The sequence below is a fragment of the Centruroides sculpturatus genome, unplaced genomic scaffold (genome assembly GCF_000671375.1).
Source record: "Centruroides sculpturatus isolate CEXI.00-Female unplaced genomic scaffold, Cexi_2.0 scaffold1490, whole genome shotgun sequence".
NCBI lineage: Eukaryota > Metazoa > Arthropoda > Arachnida > Scorpiones > Buthidae > Centruroides > Centruroides sculpturatus.
Window position 1 is genome coordinate 20581 of NW_019385713.1, and position 20927 is coordinate 41507.

The following is a 20927-nucleotide window of genomic DNA, read 5'->3' on the forward strand; positions in this document are numbered from 1 at the left end:
ATGGGAAAAACGAAAATGCAGAAGAATAGGTAGTTGAAATTTCTACCACTAGGTGAAAAAATGGCGCGTGAAGAACAAGAAACAAAATGGAAACACGCAAAAGGTTTTTATTCGCAACATTTGTTCATGCGCAATGCATTGCGTCAATTACATGTTCAAAGTGCTTTACAGCGTGTTTAACAGTAGCCCGATAGGTTTCTTGAGAAATTGCAGCAATATGGCGTGTTACGCTTGCTTTCGATTCGAGCAGAATCTGTATGGTTGTGGAATATCTGAAAGATCGTGTTTACGGAGGATGCACGCGAACTCTGCCCGAATTGAAAGGTTCGGACTAAGTTTCCAACGATACAAATTGCGACTGCGTATGTAACGTATCAAAGTGCAGATTCATTGTTTAATTCCGCAACCATTCTATCAACCTCCTGAACTTCATGACGAAGCAGTTCGTTACGCGTGTAATGAGGTAACGAGTATCTCAACTTCTCCCAAAACCATCTTTCGCCCCACAGCAAATAAGTTCTGGTGAGGAGCAACTCGCGCATATCCGTGGGTATCATGTCACACACCGACTTGTCTACCAACACGAGAATTATCCTCTCCACCTTATCCTCTAGAGACTGCACCAAGGCTGCTTGAAATTCTGCTAGGCACCAAACGCTGTTTAAGAACTCTTTGGATATAAGCAAAATAGTCTTCCTGCTGTTTCTAGTCGAATTTTCTATTTGAGATATTATGCTATGACCCGGAATCCAATCGCGTTCGTGGATACACACCTTGAAGAAGGGGGGTTTTGCTTCCAGATCCTTTAACAGCAACATCGCGATGTCTCTGTCGCTGACGCAATAAGAAATGAAGGCATCGAACGCTTTATCTTTGTCCAGTTCAGAAATCTTGCAGCAGTACAACAAAGGAAAATGCACGTACACATAAGCCAAAATGGTGTTTCTGTATTTCAGAAAAACGAAACATAATAACAATATTAAAATTACTACGAAAGATACAACGGAACCGGAAACAATTAGAGAAATATTCGTCGTGATCGAAGGAGGCAAACAAAACGCATCATCCGGAAAATTCAATATGGAGGACACGATAAAGGTGTTGTTCTCCGACAACAATCTACTGCACTTTACCTCTTCGGCTTCCACTATCTTATGAACGTTGCGATTCAACCACAATTTGAAGGGTTTGAAAGAACAATTGCACCAAAATGCATTGTTTCTAATGTCCACTCGAATATAAGAAGAATCACTTACGTATTGCAAAAATTTTACAGGAAAATCTTGCAGACTATTATATTGAAGAGAAAGAATTTTCAAGGAAGAGGGAAACGTCCATTGCTCAGAGGGATTTAAACGATTGTGGTCCAAGTACAGTTCATCTACTCCAGACCAACTGTCTGTAATTTTTATTGTTGAAAGAGAGTTGTGTTCCAGGTGAACGATTGTGGTGTTTTCGGGAAGTATTGCTGGAGCGTGGGAAATATTGGAAGAAGAACAGTTGACCATGACCGAAAAACCTTTATATAAGTAACAGCGACACTCCGGTGGACAGTTTTCTACAACGGGACACACCACGTAGGAAGGAATCAGTTCCTGGAAAGTCTTGTTCCTCAAGTTAGAAGGAGAATAGCAGAGCAGCGATCGACCGAATCCGGAAAACTGAACCTCTTCGATATAGTTCCTCAAAGCGCAGTCACACCGTAAAGGGTTGCCTAAAAGAATAACATTATTCATATTTCTGGTGATTTTCCCCTCGACTGTGGTGATATTATTGTCCATCAATAAAATTACAGAGCGATTATCCGGAGGGAGGTCTTCGGTGCGAAGAATCGACAGACGATTTTGTGTCAAACTGAGCAGCGCGATGTTATACGCAGTCCAGTCGATTCGGGGAAACTCTGTGAAGGAAACGTTGGAAAGCCCCAGATTTGTCAAACTGGGCAATCTTCCAAACGGTCTCGGACCCGAAACTGATCGAATGGGGTTATTATTCAGATTCAATACTTTGAGATTCTTCAAAAGTTCAAACTTTCTCTCTTCTATCTCAGTTATTCTGTTGGCTGCTAAAAACAATGCTACAATAGTTTGAATGTTTTCAAACACTTCGAAGGGAATTCCGGTTAAGAGATTGTTGCTTAAATCCAGTTTTGCCAGCCGTTTGTTACTACGGAACACGTTGAAAGGTAATTCTTGCAAACGGTTCTTATGTAAATAAATATCCTGGATGAACGCATTATTTACAAACAAATCGGGGTGCAGACGATCGATTCGATTTTCGCAAATTCGAACTTCGATTAAGTCGTAACAAGAGGAAAATATCTTCGATGGCAATTCACTGATGTCGCAGTTACAGGCACCAAAACGTTGCAATTTTGAGGCGTTTTGCAATAAAATTTCCGGTAGAGAACCGAAGCTGTTGTTGTTCATGTTCAGAAAGACCAAATTAAAACTATCTGCAAACAAGGAAGGGGGAAGAGTATTTAAGCGATTGTCGTTTAAGGTAAGCGTTTTAAGGTTTGTCAGCCCTCTAAATATGGCGGGAGGAAGAAACGTCAGCAAATTTCTATGCAGACGTAATTCCTCCAGAGATCGCAATCCACTTAAAAGGGTCTCCGGAAGATCCTCTAAACGATTGTCGAAGAGATTTAAAGAATTCAGTCTATTCAAACCTCGAAATGCATCTTCTGGAAAACTTCTTATTCTTCCTAATACCACGTAAATCATTCTTAACGATGGGAGAGCATTGAATAATCCGTTCGGAAATCTTTCCGTCATCACGCGCAAAACATCAATCCTTTCTACGTTGCGTAACTCCTCTAAAGTGTACGTGACATTTTCCATATGATATAAAATGATATCGCGAAGATTCGGAAGGTTCTTGATGCTAACTCGCGAATTCGGTGGAACGTCCTCGGAAATCAAAAAGAAATTCTCGACTCTTTCGTCTCCTAGAGAAGTTCTGACATCGGGAGAAGAAAGGACGCAGTCTCTTAACACCACGGAAGCGAAGTAGCTAAAATTAGTGCACGCACGAAGCTGTTCGGCGTCGAAAGTGTTTCCTCGACACACCACGTAAATGGCTCGGTCTAAGTAGTTGACAAAAGAAGTAACGTTCGATCCGCATTCCACCATTCGATTCATTTCTGTAACGATGTAACCAAAACGGTCGCTGACGATGATCTGCCCTTCGACTGACGCGCAAAGGAACACCAATTGAGCCAAGAAGATTTTCTGCGCCATCTGAAACGAAATTAATATATGGGGTTACTGTTTGAACAGGTCTATTTTATTTAAATACGTCCGAGCCAATAAAATTTTAGTGGAATTCTGGATGCGGCAAAACTTGCATACGAATCTGTAAACTCTTTGAGTGGCATAATAGATAGCGCCAATACGGGATGAAAGAAATAAGCGTTCCGATATCTCAATTTTCCACATTGTACTTCAGCAGCTGGATAGGGAGGCTCTAAAACACTGTGAATTCTGTGTCAGTTCTAATGATGTTCTTAAACTGACTTCATTTTGGAATGACTTTCTTAAGTTTTAGAAAATGTTAATAAGGTCGTGTTAATAAAGCGGAATATAATCGACGTCGAATTAAACCAAAAACACCCGTTCGTGAAATGTAACAATCCTATGCCGACGTAAAGGTATTGAGTATCACCACCAGACTTTATGATTCTTTACTAGTTATATGGAACTCAAATACCTGAAAGACCGGGCACTACAAAGAACTCGAGGAAACTCGTCTATGTCACCAATAGTCGTACACGACTCAATGGTTAAAGAAGAAAACTAGTTATAGATACCTTTAGGACCGGTTATAATTGGAGCCAAAATTTTTCTACAAAAGCCGTGGCGCTGGAATCTCGACTGAGAGAATGCCCTATCAGAAACCTTCAACTATAAATACATCAAATTTTGTCATCTTTAATCTTCCTTGAAGACCTTGGAAGTTTGAAGATTGCTAGATATATTTCACAGACTCCTTTCAGAGGGACGTCTTGGTAGGATATGCAAATTCCTCGCGGATATGCAAATTCCTCATTAGCGTATATGCAATGTATAAAGGAAGATTGTACTAGCAAACCACGACGTTTTGATAGTAAATGTCGTGTTGCTTCTGTTAATGGACTGTAATCATGAAGACTTCGCGCAAAGTACAATTAGCATGCTGAGTACAACCAAGAAGAAAACGAACTAACAAACTCTCCAACACACTTGAAAACTTTTAAATCTTAACGGCTAAAGATAGAAGGCGGAACTCGAGATGCCAAGAAGGATAAAACGGTAGATTAATACGATGGTAGTATCTATTTACAATTTATCATGTTAATATTTAATATTGTATGAATTGCAGTATATTGAAATATTGAAAAATCCTAGTTACAAGCCTATCTCGAGCGGGATCGGGAAAATTTTTTCTGGTTATTAGTATTTACAATTTTTTTATTTATAAAACCTATCCCTACCCTCAAAATTAAGCCTTTTGCCATTTTATAATAGTTAAATTTATAAAAATAGTTTTAATAAAATATTGTAACAGATGGCGCCACCAAAGGTTGCAGGGACAGTTAAACAACTCGTTACTATAATTCTTTAATACCAGTTTTGGATTCGTGGGCACAGTTAATGAAATATGGCAAAGTTTCATCAAACTGGATCGAATATATTTTTAGAAAAAAACACAATTCTCTCTGCTATGTAAAAACGGAGAGAGAGGTTCCAGCAAGTAAACATGTCTTCGTATAAAAATTTGCGCCATAGAAAATGTAATCAGTAAACTGAAAATTTGTCATTTAACCTTAAATGAACGGGAAATTCATCTTTTGTCTTCCTTTATCTGCAGTTAGAACAGGTCACAAAGATTTAAAAAAAGACATCCCACTTACGTCTGTTCTTACATAAACTGACTTACGTTGTCTTGACCCGATAAAATGACTAAATTAATCTGCTATCTTCTATTTGTAATCTAAAGATCACCCGAACTATAAACAAAGCATTAAAGATTATTCAAATTTATACCGGTAAAAGGTGTGTAGTATTTATATACTTGGAAATGTAACCAGTTGATTTTTCGAGTCAATGTCTATGCTGCCATACAGGTCTATTGTAGTGAAGTAGCCGTATCTCTCGCCGTTCCTTTATTTTAACTTCTAAATTTACGATACCAAAAAGGATGAAAAATAGAAAAATGGCATCACGACTTTCTATAAACCGTGTTTATTATGCTCCATAACACTGACACAACAAAACAACTTGGCTTGTTATTTGAAGAGCAACCATTCAACTGATTTTTTTCATCTATTGTCTTCGAAGAATATATTTCAATTTTTCCCAAAACCATTTCTCTCCCCACTTTAAATAAGTTTTGGTTTTCAGCAAACGACGAAGATCCTCCTCCAGCTCGTTCGAATTCTCCAATTCATCCACCAAAACCAACACTAGATGATGAATTTGATCTTGCATCATTCTGTTGTACGCTACACGAAATTCAACAGTAAACCACATGCTGTCCAGAAAGTTTCGAGACAACAATATCACCGTCTTTCTACTGTTAAGCACGGAATACACGATGTTCTCGCTAATAGGGCTACCCGCTAACCAATCACGTTCGTGAATACAAAGGCGATAAGCGGGTTCGAGCCGATCCACTATCTCCATGGTTAACAGAGAATCGCAACTATTATAACACACAAACGCGTCGTATTTCTTTTCCTCTTCGTCGAGGACCCTATTCCAACACGGTAAGTACACGTCTCGACTGTATAGAAAGGCCAATATAGCGAGTCTGTAATGGTAAGAAACCGCTATAAGAACTGCTAACATCAACAATAACACTACCGAAACTGTAAGAACCATCACTTTCCATAAAGGCAACACGGGTTCTTCTAAACAGAACACATCCAGCGGTGTACTTTCTATTAGCTCATGTCTTACGGAATTGTTAACCCTATTGACTCTCTGGCAGGTTACGTTCTCGGAATCACGGATCTTAAGCAAATTCCGCGTAAACCACTTCTTGAAATGGACAGAATGGCAATCGCATTTCCACTCGTTTCTGGAAAGAAAGATGCTGAAGTTCGTCGAATCTTCTACGCGCATCATCAAAGAAAGGGGCAAATCCGACAGTTTGTTTCCATCCAAAGCCAAATAGCGGAGATTATCCGGAACGACCCAATCGTTCAGTGACGTCAGAGAATTGTTACTAAGATACAGATGGGTGACGTTTTGCCACGTAGTCCCATTCAGTTCAGACAGGTTTACAATGTGGTTGTCGTTCAGATTGACAAATGTTGAATTGACAGGAAGATTCGCGGGCGGATAAGACAAATTTCTACGAGAACAATCGATTGTACTTTGTCCTTCTAGTGTCAGGTAGCACTCGCAAAACAAAGGACATCCCTCTTTCCGCGGACAGACACTGTAAATGGGCCAGATTTCTGTAAGTTTCCTTTCGGAACGTCCATTGCATCGCATGATATTGGAATCTGGAAAAATGCGGATGGCGTTTTCGTCAGAGTGAAGAAATCGCAAGAACTGTCTGATTCGACAGTCGCACTCGATGACGTTTCCCGTGACGTTATACACTGGATAACTGTTAGAATGTCGTCGATAGTCAATGTAGATGGTGGAGATGTTGTTGTCGTTGAGCAATATCTTGGTGCGCTTCTTGGAAAACACGGGTAGAGTGACTTCCCGAAATTGATTGTGGGATAGATCGACTTCTGTCAGGTTGTTATTCGACCAATCAATATTAGGAAAAGTCTTCAGATTTGAATTGCTGATGCTTACACTTTGCAAATAATTGCTAGAACCAAAAGGATATTTTGCGGGTAAACTTTCAAAGTTGTTATTTGATAAGTTTATCTCCCTCAAATTCAAAAGAGGTAGAAGTGTATCTTGGTGCAAGGAGGACAAATCGTTATCGGATAATCGCAACACTATCAGTGTTGATAAGTGCTTGAAGATATCTTTATGTAAATGGTTCAGTTTGTTTTGTGATAAGTGTAAGACTCCGAGTCTCGTTAGGTTAAAAAATACACGCTGTGGCAAAGTCGATAATTTATTTTCATTCATATACAAAATTCGCAGATTTTCCATGTTATTAAACAATATTTCCGGGACACGTGTAATATTGTTACAATCTAGAATGAGGTATTTTAAAGATCTTGTGTCTGAAAATAACGATTCCTCCAGATGTACCAAAGAGCATCTGGATGCCCAAAGTTGTTCTAAGCGCGTCAAGCCTCTTAAGAATCCTTTGGGTAAGTTCGTTATTCCAATATTATTACTCATTTCGAGAATCGTCAGTTGTGAGAGGGAAGAGAGCAAATTTTCCGGGAGAACCGTCAGTTTATTGTTTTTGATCCGAAGCTCTTCTAGGCTGAAAAGATCGGAAAAGAGATCTTCCGACAGATTCTCGATCTGATTATAGGATACATCCAGATAATTCAACAATGTGAGATCTTTAAAGAATCCACGTGGAATCTCTTTTATTCTGTTATTGTACAAGGTTAGTATTTTGAGATTGTTCAGGTTTTGGAGCAAATTCTCCTGAAGATACTCCAGATTTCCATCTACTATGTGCAAAATTGGAAGATTTGTCAGGTTTATAAATGGTGGCTGCGTAAAGGAAGTGAAATTGTATTTGAATATTTGTAATGCGTAGATGACGGGTTGGAAGTTTAATGTCAGATCGAATGATCCCTCGGTTCTTATTCCGGACAGAGATATGTTCCTGACAAATGGCATCTTTTCGATGTGCAATCTGTTATAATTCTGTTCGACCGTGGTGAATGTAATTTCCAAGTTGCGTATGACGAAACCAAATAAAAATTTATTGATACTAAAATTTTGATAATAACAATTGCGCATTATGAACACGGTGTTTTCTGTCTGTTGCAAACACTGGATGATACGACGATCCGGAATTCTCCCGTAGCAATCGATTAAAAGAAAATGAACGTTAACGGCAACCATAACGTTTTCGCTTCGAACACAAACGGTTCTGGTGTCCCACGAAAGAAAACGGGGACACGTGACATTCTTCCATCCGTTCCAGACGTCGTTGCAACACTGAGCCAAAGCGAAACAGACGAATAAGTTGAACAAGTTCTTCATTTTTATTTCCGTGGCATTCTGCAAAGAAAACTTCCATTTAATCCGTTTTGTAGGAATGACACGCCGAGAAGAAAGAGTCTAAGTGAAATTAATTTGTATTTTTTCTAAATAATTTTAAAGAGATGGCTAATGCCGTAAATTATACGTCGTTCATCACACATTCTTATCCGTCTTCAGCGCTTTCCAAGTCTTCTGGCGACAAAAAGTAATAACGAGTGTCTTTACATCCCTATTATCGTCACAATAGCTTGCGACAATTTTCCTCCATACTGCTTTGAAGGTCAATCGTCGTTTTTATTTTACGAGTAAAATTTTAACTTCACTTAAAGCTTACGCTAAGTATACAGAGATGACAGAGGAACATTCAAATACTCAAGCTAAATCTATGTAAATAGAACATACACCGGGAATTTTTGTTTATACCGTTACACAGAAATTTACTATAAAATATGTTTTCGTATTCATTTTTTAATTTACTTGACATTCTGTAAACTGTGTCGATAAACATTTCCAACTCAAATTACTTATATACTTGCTTAAAAATAGACTTATCAATCTGCGAAACAATTGCGGAATTTATCTGCAGAAAGAGGGAAAACGGGCCTACGAATGATTAAGAATATGTTATAAACGTCACCCGTTTCACTACGGACGGACATCCGAACGTTCTTTCAACTAAAAATAAATATACAATCGTTCAAGGACGAAATGACGCAAGGAGGAAAGTCGACTCTTGCACATTTAACGACGGAAGATGAAATGGCGATGTGTATTTTAATACTTAATAAATATTTTAATTGGAATTATAGAAAGGTTTCTCTCAAATAAAATCATTTTATATTAATTTAACGATAGAATCGGACATAGAAGAAATAATATAAACAACGATTTCGTCTTTTTTCTCGTGTTACGGGTTCAAACACATATTGACAGGTGTTAAAACCTAACTCTGTATAAAAGGAAATTAACGAGTTATCTTACTCTAAACGTTTCGTAAAGGTTAAACATTTACCTGAAAGGTGATCCGTGACCGCGCCACCGACATGGCTACTTATCCAATTCCTTATATCGGGGTGGTAAGCAGTTATGTCGTTAAATCGATAAATACTAACAGAAAGGTTTCTTTTTCTCTTTAAAAGCCGGCGCTATCGCCAGGTCGACTCAATATCCGGTTGGAAAAACGACGGGAGATAAAAGCGAAAATTCCCTCCGTCGTGAGGATGCAATTCCCACTTGTACAGGTATAGATAGAACTTCCTTTTCGTAGCGTTTAAAGCAATTGTCTTTCCAGATTTACTATTTATTATCGATAGTCACGCTTGACGTTCGGCGGATGTTTTCGACTTAATTAACTTATTTATTACGTAAGACATCTGTACTAGAATATATAAAGTTTAAGGGCGGTGGCGGGTTCGGACCCCACCGACCAGCCGATCTTCGCGTGTCTGAAACCCGATTAGGATTTAATTTCCCATAAAAGGGTCCTACGCGGGTAATTCTTTATACTACGCTTATAATCTATCGGCTTATTTTCGAGGAACAATGTAAACAATTTAATTGTTTAATTATAAAGGAAATGATGTCGATGCAATTCGGAAAAGAATAAAAATGAAACTGTGTTGAAAACATTGAGAACCGATAGTTATTTGTGACTTCGGTCATCGACCCTCTGCCATAAATTTTATCATAATTCCTGTCAATGCATTATTACAAGTATTTTAATTTTAAATTATATATCCTCGAAATTTGATAAAACGTCACAGACGAGGGTGTTCTTTATCGCTCGTGTCCCATTTGATAAATTGCGACAAGCGCGATAAAATAAGTAATTTCGTGGAAAATTTCCGCAATTTGGCAGAGATATTTGCGTATTAGGGATTCGATAGTATTTAAATTTTGGCGGTTAAAGGTGGAAGGGACGGGGAGACAGAGAAAAATCGCGTGTCGTATTTGGAGTAAATTTTATATAAAATTCGTCTCTGTCCTTAAATTAAGCTTTGTGCCATTTTTGTGTTTAAAAAAATAAATAAATAATACCGGGAAATCCAGCATTTTTATCTATTTCGGTATTTCTCGACCTTGTCAGAATTACCGCTACCTTCTCTTTAAAATTCATCAAATATTGTTTTATGTTGTACAGAAATTGGCAATTTTAAAAACATTGTTTTAACTTTCAATTTTAATTATGTTTTTGTCTTAATAGAGCTTTAATTATTATTTTTAGTTTTAGTTTTTATTAATAGTTTTAATAATTTTTATTTATTTATTTAATTTCTCCCGCATTTTTGAACCCTTAATTACAATTTTAGTTAAGCGACAGACTTCTGGTTTTGGACATTACACGGAGAGAGAAAGATAAAAACGAGAATATAGAATACCAGCCACGACTCAATATCTGGAAACTGAAAGAGGAAAATATTGACAAATTCCAGCAGATGTTGAAAGGGAAGATGGAGAAAGTGACGAGACAGGAACAGAGTGAGATCAGCGAAGTGCGAAATAAGATGGCAAATATCACGAAAGATAGTGAGGAGGGGTATGTTACCAGGCAAGAAAAGGAAGAAATCTGTAAAGAGAGACGTGGTGGTCCAACGGAGAGATGAAAGATGCAGTTAAGTGGAAGAAAGAACCTTTTAAACTTTGGAAGAGAAGTGAGAGTCAAACCGATAAGGATAGATATAAGAAGTGTAAGGAGGCAATTAAAAGAACAGTGATAATAACTAAAGACAGAGAATAGTAGAATTGGGAAGGGGAAAAATTAATCTATAGAATAGAAAGGAACGGATGAAAAGCGAGGAGAGACATTCCGGAAATCAATGCACCGAGGAATGAAGAAGAGATTGCGTTGACACGAGAGCGGATAGAAAGATGGAGAGAATATTTTAATAAAATTCTAAACGGAGAAAATGAGCGAGGAATATTGGAAGACATAAATAAAAACCTTAAGCGAGAAGATTATTGACAAGACAAAAAGTATAAAATGCGATTAGGGTTATGAAAGTGGAAAGGCCGGAGGACCCTCGGGCGTTGCGATAGAGACGTTTAAAACCAGAGGTCCAGATGGGAGGAAGTGGATTTTTGACGTAACGAAGAGATCGTGGACGGAGGAAAAAATTCCCGACGAATGGAAAAAAAGTTATATTGTACAAATCTTTAAACAGAAAGGAGACCCATTAATTTGTGGTAACTACAGAGGGATAAAATTCTTAGAGCATTGATTTAAGAGTTTGAACCCGTGTCCATTAATTCCGTACGCTTTACTATTATTACTGTACTTCTAATTCTGCGTACGCAAGATCACTTTTAACATTCTCTAATTCTTCAGACGATGATCACGATTACAAAGAATAACACGGATTAACTGTTACATAACCAAACACGTAACAATCATACGTTATGACAAACGTGCCGCAGATCAGCGCCATTGTTTTTCCCTCCGATTTATAAATATTTAAATATCTTTATGTAATTATTTCAGACGATTTACCAACCGTAACGTAGATAACAATTGCCAATTGTAATTTGGCAATCGTTGACAACATTGATGATATTTTTTATTTTGTACTTCTCTTCCCTATAACTTGTCTGTAACGAGAAAATAAGCAATTCGAGGCGGGTAATAAAAAATTCTGCGGATAGCGCGGAGGTGAGGATAATTAACAATATTAGAAATATCAATTTACGGATTGCTGGGAAGGAAATGGTCCTCCGTCCCAACAAATGTTACGGTTATCTTGCGTAAGAGTTTATCACACCGAGTGACCAATCTCCAGAACGGAGTTAGACGGATGAAAGTCGAGACCAGACGTGGAATTCGTGAAACAAAAGAACCGCATTACCTATATACGAACTCGCGATACGTACCGCCAGTCGCGTTATTTCGATACAAATATTTTCCCCAACCGAGCTATATACCGGCACGACTCTATGGCTAACGGGAAAAGCGCGATGTACGGGGGCAAAACACTACTACACTACGCGCTACCCGTGGCGTAATGGAGAATCGGCGGGTGTATTTCGCGCTATATCGTTGTCGCGGTAATTCGGTGAACATAATATATATCTTTTAACATTATATTATTTGTAAGGATTATAGTTAATTACTTTGCTAACTTTTTTCAATAGATAACGCTACGGGTAAATCAGAAAATCGACTGTTAATAAAAATAAATTTATTTTTTTATTTGAATCTAATGTAAGTCTCACAACGTGGAGATTTACAAAAATCTCGGAGGGTCAATTTTGACACGATTCCTCGTTACGTAAACATAAAACCCGAAAAAGTAAAAGTGGTGTTAATTAAGAACGAATTACGAAAGACGTGAAATTAAAATTTGTATCGAGAAGAAAGGAATTTTTATATTATACGAGTGCGCCAGGTTTTCCTTCGCGTAAAAAGATAATGCGAAATGAAAAGTCCCGGTAGTTTGAAAATACACGAAAGACTAAACGACGAAAAATTTAATATTTTATTGTATTGCAAATATTGTATTACAACATTCACAAATGATACTTATTTCGCGAAATTTCTCTTTACGCGACTAAACACTAAAGTCCTAAATCCTGGAGGTAACATTTGTATTGCGTGTAGATTTAGGAATTTGACACGTATACAAAAAAGTATTGTAATAACAATCTTTAGTGCAGTTTTTATAAATACAGTTATTTTATTAATCTTTATTTCACTTTTTATTTTTTTAACGAACCGTTAACTTTCTAAATGTAAATCAAGACGAATTTTCGAAATTATTCATAAAATTTTTACGCAAAATGTTTGAAAAATTGGTAAACCGAACGTTGAGATTCAAAATGGCAAATTATTATGCTCAAACAATACAGCGCGCTAGTGAATTCCATCTTTCAGAGGAAGTTTCCCGCTGGCTGAGGTAATCGATTCTGATTAAAGTTTCGATCAAAAAGAATGTTTACACTTACAAAATAATTAATATCTTTAAATAAATATTATCATTTTAACTGAATTTAAATTATGTTTTTACCATTTTATTTTTACCGGGAAGAAAGCTAATGTATTATTTAAACATATCTACGTTTCTCTCACGAGTCTTAAATTATGCCATTTGCATATGACGCTTCAATTTATACTTTTCATTTCTTAAAAATTTCACAGTTGTTGCGCATTATCGTATATTTTCACAACACAAATCAAAGTGCACTTTCGCTATTTAATTCCAGGATCCTTGCACTTACGTCGTCAACTTGATAACGTAACGATTTATGATTCGAACAACGAGGTAAGGCGTATCTCAACTTCTCCCAAAACCATCTTTCGCCCCACACCAGGTATGTCCTGCTAAGTAGCAACTCGCGCGTGTCCGCGGGAACTACGTCACACAACGAATTATCCTTCAATACGAAAATTATCTTTTCTGTTTTATCTTCGAAAGCCTTTACCAAAGCCGCTCGAAGCTCCGCCTGACACCACACGCTGTTGAAGAATTCCGCAGACAGAAGCAATATCGTTTTATCGCTATTTTGAATCGAAGCTTCTATCTGACATATTACGTCATAACCGGGTATCCAATCGCGCTCGTGGATGCACAGCTTAAAGAATGGGGGTTTCTTTTCCAGTTCCTTCAACAAACACATGACGATGTCTCTGTCGCTGCCGGAATACGAAATGAAGGCATCGAACGCCTTATCTTTGTCAAGTTCGGAAATCTTGCAGCAGTACAGCCAAGGAAAATGCACGTACACGTAAGCCAAGATGGTGTTTCTGTACTTCAGAAAGAAGAAAGCGAACACCATTGTTAATATTCCTAGCAGACAGACAACGAAACCGGAAACGATTATAGGAACGTTCGTTACCATCGAAGGAGGCAAACAANCGTAAAGGTATTGAGTATCACCACCAGACTTTATGATTCTTTACTAGTTATATGGAACTCAAATACCTGAAAGACCGGGCACTACAAAGAACTCGTTGGAGGAAACTCGTCTATGTCACCAATAGTCGTACACGACTCAATGGTTAAAGAAGAAAACTAGTTATAGATACCTTTAGGACCGGTTATAATTGGAGCCAAAATTTTTCTACAAAAGCCGTGGCGCTGGAATCTCGACTGAGAGAATGCCCTATCAGAAACCTTCAACTATAAATACATCAAATTTTGTCATCTTTAATCTTCCTTGAAGACCTTGGAAGTTTGAAGATTGCTAGATATATTTCACAGACTCCTTTCAGAGGGACGTCTTGGTAGGATATGCAAATTCCTCGCGGATATGCAAATTCCTCATTAGCGTATATGCAATGTATAAAGGAAGATTGTACTAGCAAACCACGACGTTTTGATAGTAAATGTCGTGTTGCTTCTGTTAATGGACTGTAATCATGAAGACTTCGCGCAAAGTACAATTAGCATGCTGAGTACAACCAAGAAGAAAACGAACTAACAAACTCTCCAACACACTTGAAAACTTTTAAATCTTAACGGCTAAAGATAGAAGGCGGAACTCGAGATGCCAAGAAGGATAAAACGGTAGATTAATACGATGGTAGTATCTATTTACAATTTATCATGTTAATATTTAATATTGTATGAATTGCAGTATATTGAAATATTGAAAAATCCTAGTTACAAGCCTATCTCGAGCGGGATCGGGAAAATTTTTTCTGGTTATTAGTATTTACAATTTTTTTATTTATAAAACCTATCCCTACCCTCAAAATTAAGCCTTTTGCCATTTTATAATAGTTAAATTTATAAAAATAGTTTTAATAAAATATTGTAACAGATGGCGCCACCAAAGGTTGCAGGGACAGTTAAACAACTCGTTACTATAATTCTTTAATACCAGTTTTGGATTCGTGGGCACAGTTAATGAAATATGGCAAAGTTTCATCAAACTGGATCGAATATATTTTTAGAAAAAAACACAATTCTCTCTGCTATGTAAAAACGGAGAGAGAGGTTCCAGCAAGTAAACATGTCTTCGTATAAAAATTTGCGCCATAGAAAATGTAATCAGTAAACTGAAAATTTGTCATTTAACCTTAAATGAACGGGAAATTCATCTTTTGTCTTCCTTTATCTGCAGTTAGAACAGGTCACAAAGATTTAAAAAAAGACATCCCACTTACGTCTGTTCTTACATAAACTGACTTACGTTGTCTTGACCCGATAAAATGACTAAATTAATCTGCTATCTTCTATTTGTAATCTAAAGATCACCCGAACTATAAACAAAGCATTAAAGATTATTCAAATTTATACCGGTAAAAGGTGTGTAGTATTTATATACTTGGAAATGTAACCAGTTGATTTTTCGAGTCAATGTCTATGCTGCCATACAGGTCTATTGTAGTGAAGTAGCCGTATCTCTCGCCGTTCCTTTATTTTAACTTCTAAATTTACGATACCAAAAAGGATGAAAAATAGAAAAATGGCATCACGACTTTCTATAAACCGTGTTTATTATGCTCCATAACACTGACACAACAAAACAACTTGGCTTGTTATTTGAAGAGCAACCATTCAACTGATTTTTTTCATCTATTGTCTTCGAAGAATATATTTCAATTTTTCCCAAAACCATTTCTCTCCCCACTTTAAATAAGTTTTGGTTTTCAGCAAACGACGAAGATCCTCCTCCAGCTCGTTCGAATTCTCCAATTCATCCACCAAAACCAACACTAGATGATGAATTTGATCTTGCATCATTCTGTTGTACGCTACACGAAATTCAACAGTAAACCACATGCTGTCCAGAAAGTTTCGAGACAACAATATCACCGTCTTTCTACTGTTAAGCACGGAATACACGATGTTCTCGCTAATAGGGCTACCCGCTAACCAATCACGTTCGTGAATACAAAGGCGATAAGCGGGTTCGAGCCGATCCACTATCTCCATGGTTAACAGAGAATCGCAACTATTATAACACACAAACGCGTCGTATTTCTTTTCCTCTTCGTCGAGGACCCTATTCCAACACGGTAAGTACACGTCTCGACTGTATAGAAAGGCCAATATAGCGAGTCTGTAATGGTAAGAAACCGCTATAAGAACTGCTAACATCAACAATAACACTACCGAAACTGTAAGAACCATCACTTTCCATAAAGGCAACACGGGTTCTTCTAAACAGAACACATCCAGCGGTGTACTTTCTATTAGCTCATGTCTTACGGAATTGTTAACCCTATTGACTCTCTGGCAGGTTACGTTCTCGGAATCACGGATCTTAAGCAAATTCCGCGTAAACCACTTCTTGAAATGGACAGAATGGCAATCGCATTTCCACTCGTTTCTGGAAAGAAAGATGCTGAAGTTCGTCGAATCTTCTACGCGCATCATCAAAGAAAGGGGCAAATCCGACAGTTTGTTTCCATCCAAAGCCAAATAGCGGAGATTATCCGGAACGACCCAATCGTTCAGTGACGTCAGAGAATTGTTACTAAGATACAGATGGGTGACGTTTTGCCACGTAGTCCCATTCAGTTCAGACAGGTTTACAATGTGGTTGTCGTTCAGATTGACAAATGTTGAATTGACAGGAAGATTCGCGGGCGGATAAGACAAATTTCTACGAGAACAATCGATTGTACTTTGTCCTTCTAGTGTCAGGTAGCACTCGCAAAACAAAGGACATCCCTCTTTCCGCGGACAGACACTGTAAATGGGCCAGATTTCTGTAAGTTTCCTTTCGGAACGTCCATTGCATCGCATGATATTGGAATCTGGAAAAATGCGGATGGCGTTTTCGTCAGAGTGAAGAAATCGCAAGAACTGTCTGATTCGACAGTCGCACTCGATGACGTTTCCCGTGACGTTATACACTGGATAACTGTTAGAATGTCGTCGATAGTCAATGTAGATGGTGGAGATGTTGTTGTCGTTGAGCAATATCTTGGTGCGCTTCTTGGTAAACACGGGTAGAGTGACTTCCCGAAATTGATTGTGGGATAGATCGACTTCTGTCAGGTTGTTATTCGACCAATCAATATTAGGAAAAGTCTTCAGATTTGAATTGCTGATGCTTACACTTTGCAAATAATTGCTAGAACCAAAAGGATATTTTGCGGGTAAACTTTCAAAGTTGTTATTTGATAAGTTTATCTCCCTCAAATTCAAAAGAGGTAGAAGTGTATCTTGGTGCAAGGAGGACAAATCGTTATCGGATAATCGCAACACTATCAGTGTTGATAAGTGCTTGAAGATATCTTTATGTAAATGGTTCAGTTTGTTTTGTGATAAGTGTAAGACTCCGAGTCTCGTTAGGTTAAAAAATACACGCTGTGGCAAAGTCGATAATTTATTTTCATTCATATACAAAATTCGCAGATTTTCCATGTTATTAAACAATATTTCCGGGACACGTGTAATATTGTTACAATCTAGAATGAGGTATTTTAAAGATCTTGTGTCTGAAAATAACGATTCCTCCAGATGTACCAAAGAGCATCTGGATGCCCAAAGTTGTTCTAAGCGCGTCAAGCCTCTTAAGAATCCTTTGGGTAAGTTCGTTATTCCAATATTATTACTCATTTCGAGAATCGTCAGTTGTGAGAGGGAAGAGAGCAAATTTTCCGGGAGAACCGTCAGTTTATTGTTTTTGATCCGAAGCTCTTCTAGGCTGAAAAGATCGGAAAAGAGATCTTCCGACAGATTCTCGATCTGATTATAGGATACATCCAGATAATTCAACAATGTGAGATCTTTAAAGAATCCACGTGGAATCTCTTTTATTCTGTTATTGTACAAGGTTAGTATTTTGAGATTGTTCAGGTTTTGGAGCAAATTCTCCTGAAGATACTCCAGATTTCCATCTACTATGTGCAAAATTGGAAGATTTGTCAGGTTTATAAATGGTGGCTGCGTAAAGGAAGTGAAATTGTATTTGAATATTTGTAATGCGTAGATGACGGGTTGGAAGTTTAATGTCAGATCGAATGATCCCTCGGTTCTTATTCCGGACAGAGATATGTTCCTGACAAATGGCATCTTTTCGATGTGCAATCTGTTATAATTCTGTTCGACCGTGGTGAATGTAATTTCCAAGTTGCGTATGACGAAACCAAATAAAAATTTATTGATACTAAAATTTTGATAATAACAATTGCGCATTATGAACACGGTGTTTTCTGTCTGTTGCAAACACTGGATGATACGACGATCCGGAATTCTCCCGTAGCAATCGATTAAAAGAAAATGAACGTTAACGGCAACCATAACGTTTTCGCTTCGAACACAAACGGTTCTGGTGTCCCACGAAAGAAAACGGGGACACGTGACATTCTTCCATCCGTTCCAGACGTCGTTGCAACACTGAGCCAAAGCGAAACAGACGAATAAGTTGAACAAGTTCTTCATTTTTATTTCCGTGGCATTCTGCAAAGAAAACTTCCATTTAATCCGTTTTGTAGGAATGACACGCCGAGAAGAAAGAGTCTAAGTGAAATTAATTTGTATTTTTTCTAAATAATTTTAAAGAGATGGCTAATGCCGTAAATTATACGTCGTTCATCACACATTCTTATCCGTCTTCAGCGCTTTCCAAGTCTTCTGGCGACAAAAAGTAATAACGAGTGTCTTTACATCCCTATTATCGTCACAATAGCTTGCGACAATTTTCCTCCATACTGCTTTGAAGGTCAATCGTCGTTTTTATTTTACGAGTAAAATTTTAACTTCACTTAAAGCTTACGCTAAGTATACAGAGATGACAGAGGAACATTCAAATACTCAAGCTAAATCTATGTAAATAGAACATACACCGGGAATTTTTGTTTATACCGTTACACAGAAATTTACTATAAAATATGTTTTCGTATTCATTTTTTAATTTACTTGACATTCTGTAAACTGTGTCGATAAACATTTCCAACTCAAATTACTTATATACTTGCTTAAAAATAGACTTATCAATCTGCGAAACAATTGCGGAATTTATCTGCAGAAAGAGGGAAAACGGGCCTACGAATGATTAAGAATATGTTATAAACGTCACCCGTTTCACTACGGACGGACATCCGAACGTTCTTTCAACTAAAAATAAATATACAATCGTTCAAGGACGAAATGACGCAAGGAGGAAAGTAGACTCTTGCACATTTAACGACGGAAGATGAAATGGCGATGTGTATTTTAATACTTAATAAATATTTTAATTGGAATTATAGAAAGGTTTCTCTCAAATAAAATCATTTTATATTAATTTAACGATAGAATCGGACATAGAAGAAATAATATAAACAACGATTTCGTCTTTTTTCTCGTGTTACGGGTTCAAACACATATTGACAGGTGTTAAAACCTAACTCTGTATAAAAGGAAATTAACGAGTTATCTTACTCTAAACGTTTCGTAAAGGTTAAACATTTACCTGAAAGGTGATCCGTGACCGCGCCACCGACATGGCTACTTATCCAATTCCTTATATCGGGGTGGTAAGCAGTTATGTCGTTAAATCGATAAATACTAACAGAAAGGTTTCTTTTTCTCTTTAAAAGCCGGCGCTATCGCCAGGTCGACTCAATATCCGGTTGGAAAAACGACGGGAGATAAAAGCGAAAATTCCCTCCGTCGTGAGGATGCAATTCCCACTTGTACAGGTATAGATAGAACTTCCTTTTCGTAGCGTTTAAAGCAATTGTCTTTCCAGATTTACTATTTATTATCGATAGTCACGCTTGACGTTCGGCGGATGTTTTCGACTTAATTAACTTATTTATTACGTAAGACATCTGTACTAGAATATATAAAGTTTAAGGGCGGTGGCGGGTTCGGACCCCACCGACCAGCCGATCTTCGCGTGTCTGAAACCCGATTAGGATTTAATTTCCCATAAAAGGGTCCTACGCGGGTAATTCTTTATACTACGCTTATAATCTATCGGCTTATTTTCGAGGAACAATGTAAACAATTTAATTGTTTAATTATAAAGGAAATGATGTCGATGCAATTCGGAAAAGAATAAAAATGAAACTGTGTTGAAAACATTGAGAACCGATAGTTATTTGTGACTTCGGTCATCGACCCTCTGCCATAAATTTTATCATAATTCCTGTCAATGCATTATTACAAGTATTTTAATTTTAAATTATATATCCTTGTAATTTGATAAAACGTCACAGACGAGGGTGTTCTTTATCGCTCGTGTCCCATTTGATAAATTGCGACAAGCGCGATAAAATAAGTAATTTCGTGGAAAATTTCCGCAATTTGGCAGAGATATTTGCGTATTAGGGATTCGATAGTATTTAAATTTTGGCGGTTAAAGGTGGAAGGGACGGGGAGACAGAGAAAAATCGCGTGTCGTATTTGGAGTAAATTTTATATAAAATTCGTCTCTGTCCTTAAATTAAGCTTTGTGCCATTTTTGTGTTTAAAAAAATAAATAAATAATACCGGGAAATCCAGCATTTTTATCTATTTCGGTATTTCTCGACCTTGTCAGAATTACCGCTACCTTCTCTTTAAAATTCATCAAATATTGTTTTATGTTGTACAGAAATTGGCAATTTTAAAAACATTGTTTTAACTTTCAATTTTAATTATGTTTTTGTCTTAATAGAGCTTTAATTATTATTTTTAGTTTTAGTTTTTATTAATAGTTTTAATAATTTTTATTTATTTATTTAATTTCTCCCGCATTTTTGAACCCTTAATTACAATTTTAGTTAAGCGACAGACTTCTGGTTTTGGACATTACACGGAGAGAGAAAGATAAAAACGAGAATATAGAATACCAGCCACGACTCAATATCTGGAAACTGAAAGAGGAAAATATTGACAAATTCCAGCAGATGTTGAAAGGGAAGATGGAGAAAGTGACGAGACA

The 20927-nt window shown here is 37.3% G+C and overlaps 1 protein-coding gene across 1 annotated transcript; it reads right to left on the minus strand.

The window, feature by feature from the left end:
* On the minus strand, nt 1-19709 carry LOC111641456. Its single transcript, XM_023387630.1, has 5 exons — nt 19470-19709; nt 15641-18475; nt 13335-14000; nt 5310-8204; nt 1-3242 (listed from the first exon to the last, which is right to left on the minus strand). The coding sequence occupies exons 1-5, from the start codon at nt 19500-19502 to the stop codon at nt 375-377; spliced, it is 9297 nt and encodes a 3098-aa protein (XP_023243398.1). The 5' UTR covers nt 19503-19709; the 3' UTR covers nt 1-374.
* Nucleotides 19710-20927: the final 1218 nt, after the last annotated feature.